We start from the raw sequence: 14,883 nt of genomic DNA, 5'->3' as shown, positions 1-14,883 counted from the left end.
AGGGACAAACAAGGTTAAGTCTAGGGAAAGAAACACAGCAAACTAACCATAAAGAATTTTCAAAATGATTATATTTGATTTAAAAAAATTTAATAAGCTATTTTTCAAAGCTGGTACTTAAGGGGAAAATGTATTTAAAGGGTTATGTGACTTACAGACACACATATGGAGATTTTTAAAGGGATTTCTAGGCATTTTAAAGGGCTTTTGAAATTGATGATAGTGGTTCCATTGAAGAATTTTAATAAATATGAATTATAGAAAAGTTTGGACAGTTGCCCTTTATTTCTTTTATATACAAATTGAGATTTTTCTCAGGTACATGGCAAGAGCTAGAAAACAGCAGAGGAGGAGGAAGGGAGCTAAAAAAAATGTGCAGAGAAGCTTGCCGGGGGCATAAATAACAAGGGCTGTGTTTGCTGGAACACGACATACACACATTGCTAAGCAGGCTGCATTTGATCCTCAAAACAATACTAAGAGGTAGGAAGTAGTGTTATCTTCATTTCATAGATGCAAAAACTGAGAGCCATAGATGTCCTTTCCCATGGTTACATAGCCAGTAGGTAGAAATGTGGGAATTTCAATCAGGTTTGTCTCCAGAGGAGAAAGAACAGAGGAGAAAGAATAGACCTGGTGTCAGATGGCTCCTTGTGGTGGACACCAGGGGGCGCGGTTGTCCAATACAGCTTGGTTGTTACAGCAGTGAACCAGAGACAGGAGCTTTGTGCCACACCCTGCTCCATGCTCTAACCATAGTGTGATACCCACCCCCATCTTCTTAACCTTAGTGTGATATCCCCAACCATGCTCTAACCATAGTGTTACATCCCACCCCATGCTCTAACCATAGTGTGATACCCTGCCCCATACTCTTAACCATAGTGTGATACCCCACCCCATGCTCTAACCATAGTGTGATACCCCACCCCATGCTCTTAACCTTAGTGTGATATCCCCAACCATGCTCTAACCATAGTGTTACATCCCACCCCATGCTCTAACCATAGTGTGATACCCTGCCCCATACTCTTAACCATAGTGTGATACCCTACCCCATGCTCTAACCATAGTGTGATACCCCACCCCATGCTCTTAACCTTAGTGTGATATCCCCAACCATGCTCTAACCATAGTGTTACATCCCACCCCATGCTCTAACCAAAGTGTTACATCCCACCCCATGCTCTAACCATAGTGTGATACCCTACCCCATGCTCTAACCATAGTGTGATACCCTACCCCATGCTCTTAACCATAGTGTGATACCCTACCCCATGCTCTTAACCATAGTGTGATACCCTACCCCATGCTCTAACCATAGTGTTACATCCCACCCCATGCTGTAACCACAGTGTGATACCCTACCCCATGCTCTAACCATAGTGTGATACCCAACCCCATGCTCTTAACCTTATTGTGATATCCCCAACCATGCTCTAACTATAGTGTTACATCCCACCCCATGCTCTAACCAAAGTGTGATACCCTACCCCATGCTCTAACCATAGTGTGATACCCTACCCCATGCTCTTAACCACAGTGTGGTACCCCCACCCATGTGCTTAACCATAGTGTGATACCTCAGCCCATGCTCTAACCATAGTGTTACATCCCACCCATGCTCTTAATCATGGCGTTCTACTCCCATTCCTGAAGCAAATACTAAGGTGTCTAAGATAGAAACACTTAACTACTCAGACATACATATTGCAGTGGCCATCGTGAAGTCTAACGCCTGGAGAATAGATGTCAGTAGCAAAGATGATTGGTGTCCCTCCTCAAATCCCCTCTAACCCTAACCCGAACCCTTTCAGGGCATCCCAGTAGGACCTACAGCTGCCACCACATGCACCTTTACCCTGAGGGCCTACAGACGTCACTTAGCCCAATCTTATGGCTGCCAAAAGTGCTGCCCGAAGAGCAGCCCTCGGTCGATGACTGACAGGTTTGGTGGATCCATACCCAGCTCCCTTGCCTCTCAGATGGGGTGGCTCTGAGATGTGCTTTCCACAGTTTCCCAAGGGTCTCCAATTGGAGTAAGCTCTGGTTGCCCACAGTGGTAACTTGTTGATGACATATCTTTTATCCACTTCCTTCAGTTACCCACACTTTTACTAGTATTTCCTAGGATCAACTCACACATAAACTACTTGTCAGTGTTTGCTTCTGGGGGAATCCAGAATAAGATAGCCAAATAAAATAACAAATAATCGCCAAATAAGATAACAAGATATGTTGACCAAGAGATGTCATCACTGGGGCTTGTTTTCAGTGTTTAAGTTGTATTGTATGATTAGGCAATAGGTATTGAGTGCTGTAATATGTCTTGTTTCCATCCTGTATCCAGGCATATGGGGAAACAACAGCACAAATTCATGGTCATCTTTCTATCCTTTTTAGCTGAAAGTTGCAGTCAAAAGAAAGCAGGGTTTGTGGTCAAAAGATCCAACTCTAACACTTACAAGTGGGACTAGTAACTTAGGTAAGGCCCTTCATCTTCTAGAGTCTTAGTTTCCTAATCTGTAATAATAATTCATAACTCATAGTTTGGTGGTGAAGAAAGAGTCAATGAGATCAGGCATGTAAAATCTTTTCTCAAATAATAATGTCCACAAAATAAAAGACCCCAAAACAGATCATTTTAAACAAGGCATTCCCTTGTCACAATCCTTTACACAAAAGTATTGTCTTCAACTGCCCTTTAATTTTGAAGAATATAATTTTAAGATAAGCAGCAATCTACACACCTACCAAAAGGAACACCAATACCTTGGTTTTAAAAACCTAATCATAAAGAGATTTCAGGTAAATACGGTCATGTACAGGCTGGTTATAGGATCTCCCTCCCCCAAATATCTAACAAAACGAGCAGGAAAAAAAAAAAACTTTTTTTGAAAAAAAAAGTAATAACAACCAAACAAATCTTTACACCGAAAAAACTAGCCATCAACCAAACAAAAAAATTATACCATAGACTTTGAAAATTTGCACCAATTAAGGATAATTCTAGTGTGGGGCTAGAATTCGGTCTCCACTCCTCAGAAACATCACTAACCAGAGAAGGGGATTCAAAAACGGTTAAGAACTCTCACTAACACCCTAATCTGTGGGGGAAATAGAGTAAGGAAGTGAGTCAGCAATCCTGGGGAAAGATAAAAAGATGCCTTCCCCCACAGCAAACCTCAAAGGCCCTGGGGCTTCTCAATTTCCAAGACTTTGTCCTAATTTGAGAAGACCAGTCCAAGCCCACAGAAGTAGAAAATCCCCCTGACCCTGTGGAATGGGTTCTGCAGGTCACTTCACAAAATCTCAGAGGAAAGAAAAAGCAGAGCCCAGACCTCCCAGAAAGGGCTTCCGGCAGCCCTCACCACATTCCCCCTACAACCCCATTCCCACCTTTTGTAGAAGTTAGTGGAAGATAGTACTCACACCTCAAACTGTGACTTGAAAGACAAGACAACCCAGAAGACAAAAAGAAAAAGTGCCAAAGATGGATCACTTGCCATATCAGAGCAGGTGGAAATCTGGATGGAGCACCTCACTCTACATATAGGAAAGGAGAACAGGAGCACGGGGAAAGCACCAACATGGCACATGGAAGAAGGAAGAAAGGAAAGGAAGGGAGAAGAGAAAGAGGGGAGAGATTGCCCAGGGCGTGAGGAATCTATGCAGAAAACAAGAGAATAAAGTCATTTGAGAGACTATAGGTGCAGAAGAGAGACAAAGTTGATCCAACATAAGGATAACAATTGTCTCAGAATAAAGAATCCAACATGTAGAACAGAAGTTTTCAGAAGTATAACCTAAGAAATGAATAAAGCCTGAATCTGTAGTCAAAGCGATACACCATGTTCTAAGAAAGATGGTTATGGGAAGATCAACACAAGACCCACCATAGTTGAGTTTATAAACTTCAAGGATAAGGAAAGATTTCTTCAGGGCTTCAGGCAGAAAAAGCCAATCACTAAAGCAGAAATAGCAGACTCGCTCTAGGCTTTTTTATAGCAACATTCAATTTGCCAAGTACCAAAATACAAATGGGGATCAATCCTGGGTAGAAGGTTTAGGGATGACTTTTGTTTTCTTTTTATGCCTTTCTATACTGCATGCTTTCCTTAATTGTTTAAAAGGAGCAAATATTACTCATAATAATCAGAAAAAAATAATAAAACTATTTTCATCTTGAAAAGCAAAACAAAGATAGAGGACCTGCAAGAAACCTGTTCTGTTTCCATATCAAACCCCATTCCTTCTCATTTACCTTGGATTCAAAGAAACAGACCATGAGAGACTCAGGAAATCAGGCCACCCCTGCCTTTAGGCAAAAGAGAAACAAGTGAATTCCAGGACTTGGAGAGCATTCAAATAAAACCATGAAGACTGCTAAGTTCCTTTCACATATTTTAAAGATTGTTAGTGTCTTACACTTGCTTGCTTCACAATGGAGTAATTAAGACTCAAACTTGGAAGTCATCCAGCCTTGAGTTTGAGTCCCACTAGTGATGTGATTTGAGGAAATTACTTAACTTTCTTAGGCCTAGGTTACTTTATATGTTAAATGGGAAAAAAAGATAGTAGTAACTACCACATAGCAGTGATAATTAAATGAAATAGTGTATGTCAAATGCTTTTCCCAATGCCTGTCACATAGTTACCATCACCATCATTCAGCAACTGCAGCAGCACCATTATCTCTATTATCATCATTACCACCATCATCTTCATTTCTATCAGCATCATTGTCATTATCACCATCCTCACTAGCATCATCATCAAGACCATCACCATCATCACCATCATTATCACTAGCATCATTACCATCATCACCATCATCATCACTACCACCATCATCATCACTAGCATCGTTATCACCACCACATCATCGTCACCATCATTATCACTAGCATCATCATCATCACCACCACCATCATCATCACTAGCATCGTTATCACCACCACATCATCATCACCATCATTATCCCTAGCATCATCATTATCATTATCATCATCACCACCCCATCATCACCATCACCACCATCATCATCATTACCATCACCATCATCATTATCATCATCACTCCTTGTTAAGAGACTTTGGGCTTGTCACTCCCCTTCTCTGAGCTTCAGCTAACTCATAAAAAGGGGGGAAATAATTCAGAGGAGTTTTAAACTATTATCATAGTAGCTAACAATTATTAAGTAGGTAACACTTATTGAGTACCTCTCATGGGGCAGACTTATACTAAGTACTTGCACACAATTGTTCATTTAATCCTCACAAATACCCTCAGCAGTAAGTCCCTGCTATCATACTTCACATGTGAGAGATCTGAATTCTAGAGGGATCTGATGGAGCCAGGACTTCAACCTGTTCTTACTGACAACAGAGCCCAAGCCCACTATGCCTCACCACCTTCTTCGGTTGTGAGGTTCAAAGGAAATAATGGAAATGAAAACCCATCGGCACAGTGAGCCGTGTAGGACCCTCATGGTTGCTTATATTTGTTCTCTGGGGGTGACCTGAAGGCCTGATGAAGGAAAGAGAGAAGAGTCCTGATGTAGATGTCCTGTGAACCCCAGGGTATCTTAATCATTCCTCCACTGATCCTGAAAGCCTTTACAGAGCACCTGGTACGTGTGTCCTAGGTGCTGTGCTGGGAGGAGAGCCATAACCAACAAACAAGTCATGGCCTCAGCCCTGAAGCCACAAAGAAAGTACAAGGTGGCAGGTTCGTCAATGTTCTCCTCCATTGGAAGCTGGTGCACCAATGTTAACTGAGTTATCCACAGATGCTTCCAAAACACACCTAGGAAAATCAGGGAAGGTGAAACACCAGCCCTCAACCCTCTTCAGGCTTCAGAATAGCTGTTAACTGTCCCCTGGGATATGCAGCAAGGCTCACAGCAGTGTTATCTGCAAGACCAACTGGGTGTGTGACACATTCGCTTGCCAACAACGCAATATCACATGCTCTACAGACCTAGGGTTGGTTTTAGCACATTTCAACGTGCAATCATTGTTCTTGCACATTTTGATAGATACCTTTAAGATAAGGAGACTCCACCTTTTGTAATAAACTGCATATCAAAGCTTTTCAAAATTAAATGTTGAATATTTAATTCAAGTAAGTAAATATCAATCGCCTGTCTACTCTCTGTCAGGCAAATGGAGATGCTGCCTGCCCTGGAGGCCTCACAGTCTAGCGAGGGGTCGGGGGTGGTCCATTCTGAGTCATTTTTGAGGTGTGGAGTCCAAGACTGGCTGGCAGCATGCTGGGGTGATTGTTGTGAAAACTCTGGAGAGACACAGACTTGAGGTGGTCCTCTCTGTGACCTTGGGTTGCTTGGTTGAACTTGATGATGAGTGTTGCGGTTGTGTGCAGTGCTCTCTCTAAAAGCTTTGCGTCCATGGGATGGAGAATCCCCAAATTCGGCCCTTTCCTTCCATCCCCACTGCCACCATCTGAACCCTCTAGACACCATCACTTCCTCCTGCATAACCCAACAGCCTCCTGCATCCACCCCTGCATCCTCCACTCCTTTCTCCAAGCAGCAGTGATCTCTACAAAATGCAAACTGATCACATCAACCCCTACTTCAACCCCCTCATTGGTTTTCTTCAATGGCAACCCCTCTCCTTGATCTCCAGAGGCTGCTTAATTGGCCCTGCTCACCTTTGCCACCTCATTCCATGCCTCTCTACCCTCCCTCAGGTGTCCAGACAGACTGGCCTCTGTTCTGGACCTTGACCCAGTCCTTTTCACCCCTAAGGGTCTCAGCCCTCCCATCCCTCCACCGGCATGATCCTCCCCAAATCTAGCAAGATCTTCCCCAAATCTTCACAAGCTGCATCTCTTCCTTCAAGCCACATCTCCACCATCACCTGCCCAGAGGGCCCTCCACACAACTATTAACCTAGATCCCCACCCCCTCCATTGCCCTGAGCATTTCCTCCAGTGCTTATCACATGCTGTGATTATCTATTGTTCCTTCACTTCCTTTGTAAGAAACAAGTCATCTTGTCTCCCTCACCAGATGAGGGAGTCTCAGGAGGGCAGGGGCATTGCTACTCTCCTCCAAGACTGTGGGACCAGCCCCACCTAGCACAGCCAATAATCACCGAATCTTGATGGAATGAGTGAAAGGAGCCTAGTGGTTCCCAAACTGAGATGGGCAAAGGCCCTCAGGGTTTCCCCTTCTACTACCCATCCTGTCTTTTCTGTGGACCTCCAAGGTGTAGGTCTGATTCGAGTGGAGACTCCTGTTGAGGACGGCGGGGGGGTGGAGCTGTCAGCCTGAACCCCAGGTCCTGCACGTGGTCACAGGGCCCAATCCTGAGTCTCGCTGAGCAGGACAGTCGGGAGGGGGAGGGTGCAGACCTCAGAGAATCTCAGCCAGGTGTGGTGCCCAGAGGGCACTGGGAAATGTGACCAAGCAGTTTGGGTTGCCATGGTGACGAGGGGCACTCCTGGCTTCTGGAGGCAAGGGGTGAGAAACATTCTGCGATCACACAGGACAGCCTCTCAAAATAAAGAACTGTCCCGCCCCATGACAATGATGTTTCTGCTATTTCTCCAGTGCTGGGGCAACTCAGGGACTGGGGCCCACCAGGCATCCAATCGAGAGGCGGTAAGGAGGACTCCTCTCAAGCAACGATTAGCAGAAAAACCTTGAGATTTGGAGGTCTGAGTCCCAAACCTGAATCTTGGCTCTGCTACTCAGGAGCTGAGTGACCTTGGCTAAGTCAAGTAACCTCTCTGAGCTTCAGTTTTCTCATCCAGGGAATATGGTAGCCAATACCTGCCTGACTCAGTTATTCTGAAGATAAATTATAAGCATTCCTAGCACAATATACTCAGTGTCAGTTGCCTGGTACATCATGTTGATACACATCGTACTCAATTTGTGGAGGAGCACAGCTTGATTCAGAGGGCATTTGCAAAGCCAAGAGGATGAATCATCTCTCATTTGGGTAGGCCAGGTCAGAGGAATGGTTTATGTTACCTTTAGGGGTTACAAGCTGTAACTCCAGCACCCACTCCCAAAGGCATCCCTCTCCCAGGTAGAGCCGGTTCTTACCGGGTGGGGGTCCGCTGCCACGTAGAGATGGGTGCTGGCGGCCTGACCTTCCCAGGGGGATTAATCCGTGCCCTGGCTCTGGTTGCAGGCGGCATCCCCTTCATCCTGACCGGCGAGTTCTTCCAGCAATCGCAGCGGCCAGCTGCCTACACCGTGGCAGGAACCATCAATTGGCTCTCCAACTTTGCCGTCGGGCTCTTCTTCCCGTTCATTCAGGTATGACCAACAAGGGGGCTCTCGCTCATGAGATCCCCTTCGAGTGATGGGTGATTCATAACGCAGACGCTGAGCCTCTCTCAAGTGGAAACTCTACTGGCCCAAGGATGGGAAAAATGTAGTTTGCCTAAATCCTTAATCCTTTTTCTCCCTCCTGCATGGTTCGGGAGCTGCTCCTAAATGCTAAGGGCTGTCTCAAAAGAAGTGGGCTTCCCATCGCTGAGGGTCTGCAGGGAACCCTCAGTGAGAATCTCAAACCTGCATTTTTACAGTGCATTCGTCCTGGTGTGAGACAAGGTCCGTGTCATATTTCCAGTGCACGCTGCCACCCTGCCATGCATGTAGCATCCTCATTGTCGTCAGCATCACCACAGCTAATGGGGTCATTGTCCCAAGGGTGACCACCCTTGACAGGAGAATGATAACTCAGGAAACAGATACAAGTTCTTTTTGCATAAAGAATCTATTCATTCACTCACTTATCCATTCCACACATGTTTACTGAGCCCCTACCCTGTGCCCGGCACTGTTTCAGGCAATGAGGATAGAGGGGAACTAAAGCCTGTGTTCCATGGTCTCGGAGCTGAAACGGGAAGCAACAACAGAGGTGGGCATGCTATTTTAGGTGGGGCAATCAGGGAAGGCCTCTCAAAGGAGGTGACATCAGAGCAGAGACCTGAGTGAAGTGAGAGAGCAGCCTGGGAATGGAGATGTCCAGGCAGAGAAACAGCAAGTACAAAGGCCCTGAAGCAGGGCCATGCTTGGACTGTGTAAGGAACAGCAAAGAGGCCAGTGTGGCTGGAACAGAAGGAACAAAATAGACAGGAGAGGCAAGAAATAATATCAGAGTTCTCTAGGGCCAGGAACACAAAAACAAGGTCTTTACAAGTGTTCGGCACAGAGCAAGGGGCCCAGCTACATTCCAGGAGGGAGGGTCAAGCTTCCCTGCCCTAATTCCCACGAGGGTTCCCTGCTGCCCAGAGAGCAGGTGACACCACTGGTGAAGGAGAGAATCCATCAGAAACCTCTGAGAAGGAACCCACCATCCAGTTTCAGGGCCTAATTCAACCCTCCTCTTTTCATTAACTAGTGCCAAGCCCAGCACGTTCCAGAGACTCTGCTGCAGGCTGGGCTGAGTGAAGGTCAGTGGCCCAGCTGCAGGCCCACGTGATGGGTACTCCTGCATCCCCAGCTATAGAGCAGCTACTCTGCACCAGGCCCCCTGCACGTGGCTTTATGAATTCACGTCACCCTCATGCAGCCCTGAGCTGCGGTTTCTCATCCTCTCCATCCTGCAGAGAAGCTGAGGCTCAGGGAGCGGACGGGGTCAGCCCCAGGTCCTGAGTCACTGTCTAACCCGGTGGCTCTGCCCTGCCCCCTCTTCCTCATCAACATTCTCCATGTGCCACTCTGTCTCAGTCTCAGAGTTAGGGGCTGACACACTATGTAACTTTTAAAGCATCCTGACTTAGCTACAGCCGTTGCATCTCTGAAACGTAAATGCCACGGGGAGGCCATGGACCAGAGAATTAGAGACCGCTCCTCGTCCATTTACTCCATCCTCGGGGCACTTTTGCTCGGCTGGACCCAGAACACAAGTTGTCTTTTCAATGGATTTCAAACCTTAAATGGCTTTTTCCACTTTGGTTCAAAGCCAGCAGAGCCAGGGGGTCAGTAAAATATTCATTATTGTGGGGAAAATTCACTTTAAATCGCTTCCTTGCCAACGCACATCTCCCCACCACCCTTACAAGTTAAGTGAGACATTCTAGAGCCTTCACACAACCCACAACTAAGCTTTATGTGTCCTGGAAGTAGGCCACATCTTCTGAGCGATTTTGGGGGGGCATGAAAGACCTCTGGACCCCCAGACCAAAAAAGGGCATCTCACTTTCCCCCTGCAGTTTGGGAGTTAACAGCACTGACATGCCACTAATGCTAGTGTTTACTGAGCACTTGCTGAGTGCCAGGCACTATTCAGCCCTGTCAGTGTTGGGAAGTAGGGCCTGTATTTCTCCCTTTACAGACCAGAAGCCTCAGAGAGATGCTCAGAGAAATGACAGAGCCAGGTTTGAACCCCTTCTCTCACCCTCACCGGTAAGACACGGGAGGAAAAATCCTTTGGTTATAAGCAGATGACTCTTTTAAAAGCCCATTTGACCTGGGGTTGAGTAGTTAATTTATCTTTAAACACACACTCTCACACACACATACACACACACACACACACAAACACACACACACACACCACACAAACCGCTCAGAGAGGTCTCCAGCTGAAATTGGATTTCTGTGACTTTTATTTCACGTTGTTCATTTGGCAAATCGTAGCCCATCCACAGCTTCTCCCAAATAGAAATGCAGTACTGCATTTACCTTGAGATATTTCCTTAGTCTAGTGAGTCTGGCCCAGATTCATGCTCAGTGCATGCTAGCTCAACGTACGCAGCTGGCTTACATGTCGAGGAAAGGGTAGAGGAGAGGACAGTGACCACAGCTGAGCATTTACTATGTACCAGGTCACATGTGCAGTCACGCCACCACATGGAAAGTCTTATCAGCCCCATGTATCAGTCAGGATGGGCTGGGGTTTGCTGCAGGAAGAAACAGCCCCCAAGCCTCAGTGGTGTTAAACCACCTGGGATAGTGGTAATGTTCACTGCAGGGGGAGACTAGAGATTCTGCCCCAGAGCTTCCCGACTCAGGGATGTTGGCTGGCAGGACCCTTCTCTCTGAAATAACTGCCCCCATGCCAGGTGGAGGGAATGTGGCAGGTCTCACACCTGCCATTTAAGACCTTGTCATGGCAGTGACGTGTGTTCTGGGCAACTTTCCGTGATTGAAAGTCACACAACCACACCTTACCTAAGGGGAAATGCACGCTGCCTTGTGTCCCAAAGGGGAAGAGCCAGAAAGTTTGTGTCCTTCCCTGATGAGGACCCTAGCCCACTTTTCGAGGAGGGAAGTTGGGCTCAGCAGGCTTGGGAGACATGCCCGAGGCACCGGAGCTCAGTAAGAACATGGTCATGGCCACGGACTTGTACTCTTCCTCTACCCACAGGGCTTTTACCGGTTTCACACTCCTTTCACAATAACCCAATTTCTGATGGCCTTGAAGATGTGTTGGGGGATCATGTTCATTCCAACTGGCTCACTTCCAGCCCGGCACTCACCTGCCTGGGAACCCCGGGAGCCTGAGAGGTTCCTGGGGTCACAGCTCATGCTGGGTCACCCTGCCATGATACGTCTCTGAGGGCAAAGTAGGACCAGGACTCTGAGAGTTCTAATGTCCCTCCTGTAAGAGCCGCGTGCTAAGACTGTCACCACATGTAAAAATGCATCCATTCGCGCTTTCAGGATAATCTCATAGAGAAGTCAGCTCCAGGGATGCTGAGAGCCTGGCCTGGAGCAGGGGAATAAGGCGAGGGAGGGCTCAGCCTGGTTTAAGGGCTGAGGGGCGGAAGGGGTGCCACCCGCCCAAAGAGCCGAGGTCCCATCAGGCACAAATGATACATGTCTGCATGCCCATCTTAGAACATCCAGACCAGCTGTTTCCTCTCAGACACGTCGGGGCACAGGTGTCATGGGAGGGTTGGGAGAATCACTCTTTATAAGCTTGGGTTTCAGGGCTTGGGGCAATGCAGGGAGAAGAACAGGGGGTGGCAAAGAAAGACAAGTGGCTGGGGAAGGCCTGGAAGACAGGTCTCTGATCCATTCCCTGGGAGGTGCTGGGCTCATATCACATCACTGCCTTTGGCATTTGGGGCTAGAGCTGGAGAGAGGCATGGGTCCCACATCAGAGACGGACCACCTGACCTTGACCTTGACCTTGCCTGGCAATGTCTGCTGGACTTCGTGAAAAGCTGGCAGGATCTCGTGGGAAACAAGAGACTTGTGAGGACCTGGCCCATCCCAGGGTAGGCAGGGGACGCCCTGTGAGTGCGTGAATCTTCTCGCTGCCCCTCTGCCAGGCTGTCAGCAAGCCTTCGCTTGGAGTCCTCTGGACACAGGGGTCTCAGGGCCGCCGGAGGTGGGCGATTCCATCGTTCCAAATCCAATCCTTAGAGCCCGCCCCCTTGTACCGGCCAAGACTATGGGCCTATGAGGGTGAAATTCTGTGTCTGTCTCCGGAACAAGACGACCAGAGCCTGCAGGCCGGGCCCTAAGCGATGCTGTATCCAGATGTGTGGCCCGAGGCCTGGTCTCGACCAAATGAATGGCTGAGTGGGAGGTAGTGTCTGTCAAGGACCCACAATGGGGCACAGGACGCACTTGATCTCATTGAAATAACACTGAGTGTCACGACCGGGCCAAGATCACGCTGTTACTGAAGAGTAGGACCAACATTCAAAGCCCAGTCTCTCTAGACCCTCCAGGGCGCCCCCCCGAAAGACCACCTAGACTTCAAAATGCACATATTCATTCATTTATTCATTCATTCTATAAACGCTTACCAAGTCTACAACATGCCAGGCATTGCTTGAGGGACTGGGGACACAGCCTTGGGAGGCTGTAAGCCAGGGCGGTGGTGGGCTGTGGGAGGGGACAGGTATGAACCCCAGGGGTCTCACACCAAGCAGTTCTCACAAGAGGGAGGTTATCCCAGCTGCAGCAGTCGGCCCGGGAGGCATCTCAGAGAAGAGGCACGGAGCGCAGCCTTGAAGCCTGAGGGGCACCTAGATCCGTGGTGATGGAGAGGAAGGGCATCCCAGGCCGAGGCAACAGCGTGAGCAAAGGCTCGGATCTGTGGAGGTGAATCCTGAGTGTAGAGGCGCCAAGTGGTCCAGAGTGGCCAAGGGTGCTGGGATGTAGAAGGAGTATTATCGGGAGGAGGGCCAGGCAGGAAGATTCGTCCCCAGTCGTGGGAGAGCTTAGATGCTGAGGTCGAACTTTTGGGCCGAACATATGAGGGGAATTCCCTGGCGGTCCGATATAAATGAGGACTTGACTCCAGTGTAAATGCCGAGCTTTATCGTTGACATCAGAACCGCAGACACACCCTTGTTGCGCAGCTGCTTCCGGCTGCTGGTGGATAGTGAGTCCCGTTCTCCCGCCCGCTCCGCTGGGACAGACTTACCTTTGTCAGGAGTAGCAACCCATCAGTCACAAGCGTTCCACCCTGGCATTGGCCACAGGGATTCCCACTCCTGCTGCACACCTAGGTCGTGTGGGTGGGTGGTGGACGTGACCGTGCAGTAAAGCCACAGAGACCCTTCTGAGCCACGACGCGGTGCTGAGCACCCACAGTAGCCCACCCCCTGGGTCCCCTCACTCCTAGGGGGTCTCAGTTTCCATTTCAATTAAAATGGAAATAATGGTCCACAGGGTGGTTGTATGGATAAAACGGGATACTACACTGTCCTGGGCCGGGTTCCCTAGAAGCAGAGTGAGAGACAGATGCCGGTGCACAGAAACATCTCAGTCCCATGGGTGTAGCTCACAAGGTGCTGCCACCTGTGGGGCATCATACAGCTGAGACGCGTGAGGCTGGGCACGTCTTTGATTTGTCCAAGGTCGTCCAGCCGTTGACACTCAGGTTCAAGACGCCAGCTAAAGTCCTCTGGTGTCCACAGCCCAGTCCCCAGCCCAGCACAGGTGCAAATCAGAAGGGATTCCTGAATGTGTGAATCCAGGTGTAGCAGGTTGAATGATGGCCCCCAAAGATATCAGGTCCTAATCCCTGGAACCTCCAAGTGTTCCCTTACATGGAAAACTTGTCTTTGTAGAAGTGATTAAGTAGAGGATCTTGAGACGGTGGCCCCAGATGCCATCATAAGTGTTCTTATGAGAGGGAGGCAGAGGGAGATGTGACACGGACAGAGAAGCATATGAGGGGAATTCCCTGGCGGTCCGATGGTTAGGACTCCACGGTCTCACTGCCAAGGGCGCGGTTTCAATACCTCGTCGGGGGACTAAAATCCCACAAGCTGCGCGGTGCAGCCAAAAATAAAAATTTAAAAAATTTTTTACTTTAAAATAAAATTTAAAAAAAGAAGGAGTGTGTGAGATGTGACCATGGGGGCAGACTGGAATGATGCGGCCACAAGCTAGGAATGCCAGCAGCCTCCAAAACTGGGAGAGACGAGCCACAGATTCTCCCCTAGAGCCTCCGGAGGAAACGTGGCCCTGCTAACACCAGTGACACTGATTTCAGAAGTATGGCCTCCGGGACTCTGAGAGAATGCATTGCTGTTGTTTCAAGCCACCGAATCTATGATAATGTGTTACAGTAGCCACAGGGCACTAATACAGTAGGAAACCACCCAGATTAACAATCAGAGCTGACACTGATTGAGAATTACTGTGCTCTGTACATATTGTAATTCATTTAATCCCACAACAGCCCTGTGGGGCAGGTGCCATTATGGCCCCATTTCACAGATGGAGAAAAGGATGCACAGAAAAGTTAAGTCACTTACCCAGGGTTGCGCAGCTAATCTAACGAGTGGCAGAGGTGGGATTGAAACCCATGCATCTCCAGGGCATGCGTTCGTTCCTGACCACTGCACTCTACGGTGTCCCCCAGGAGTCACACATCTTGACCAAAGTCTTTCATGCAGAGGGTGAGAGGTGCTAATTCAACCTTG

General features: G+C 48.2%; 1 protein-coding gene across 4 annotated transcripts in view; it reads left to right on the top strand.

Moving 5' to 3' along the window:
- SLC2A9 (solute carrier family 2 member 9) overlaps positions 1-14,883 on the top strand; it is a 236,975-nt gene that overhangs the window by 204,648 nt on the left and 17,444 nt on the right. For all 4 annotated transcript variants that reach the window (XM_061191238.1, XM_061191237.1, XM_061191239.1 and 1 more), the window contains one exon: positions 8,169-8,296. In XM_061191238.1, the coding sequence (XP_061047221.1) occupies positions 8,169-8,296 (128 nt within the window). The remainder of the gene's footprint in view (positions 1-8,168; positions 8,297-14,883) is intronic.

This window comes from Eubalaena glacialis, chromosome 5, assembly GCF_028564815.1.
Source record: "Eubalaena glacialis isolate mEubGla1 chromosome 5, mEubGla1.1.hap2.+ XY, whole genome shotgun sequence".
NCBI classification, from domain to species: Eukaryota; Metazoa; Chordata; class Mammalia; order Artiodactyla; family Balaenidae; genus Eubalaena; species Eubalaena glacialis.
This window is presented reverse-complemented; position numbering and strand designations above follow the sequence as displayed.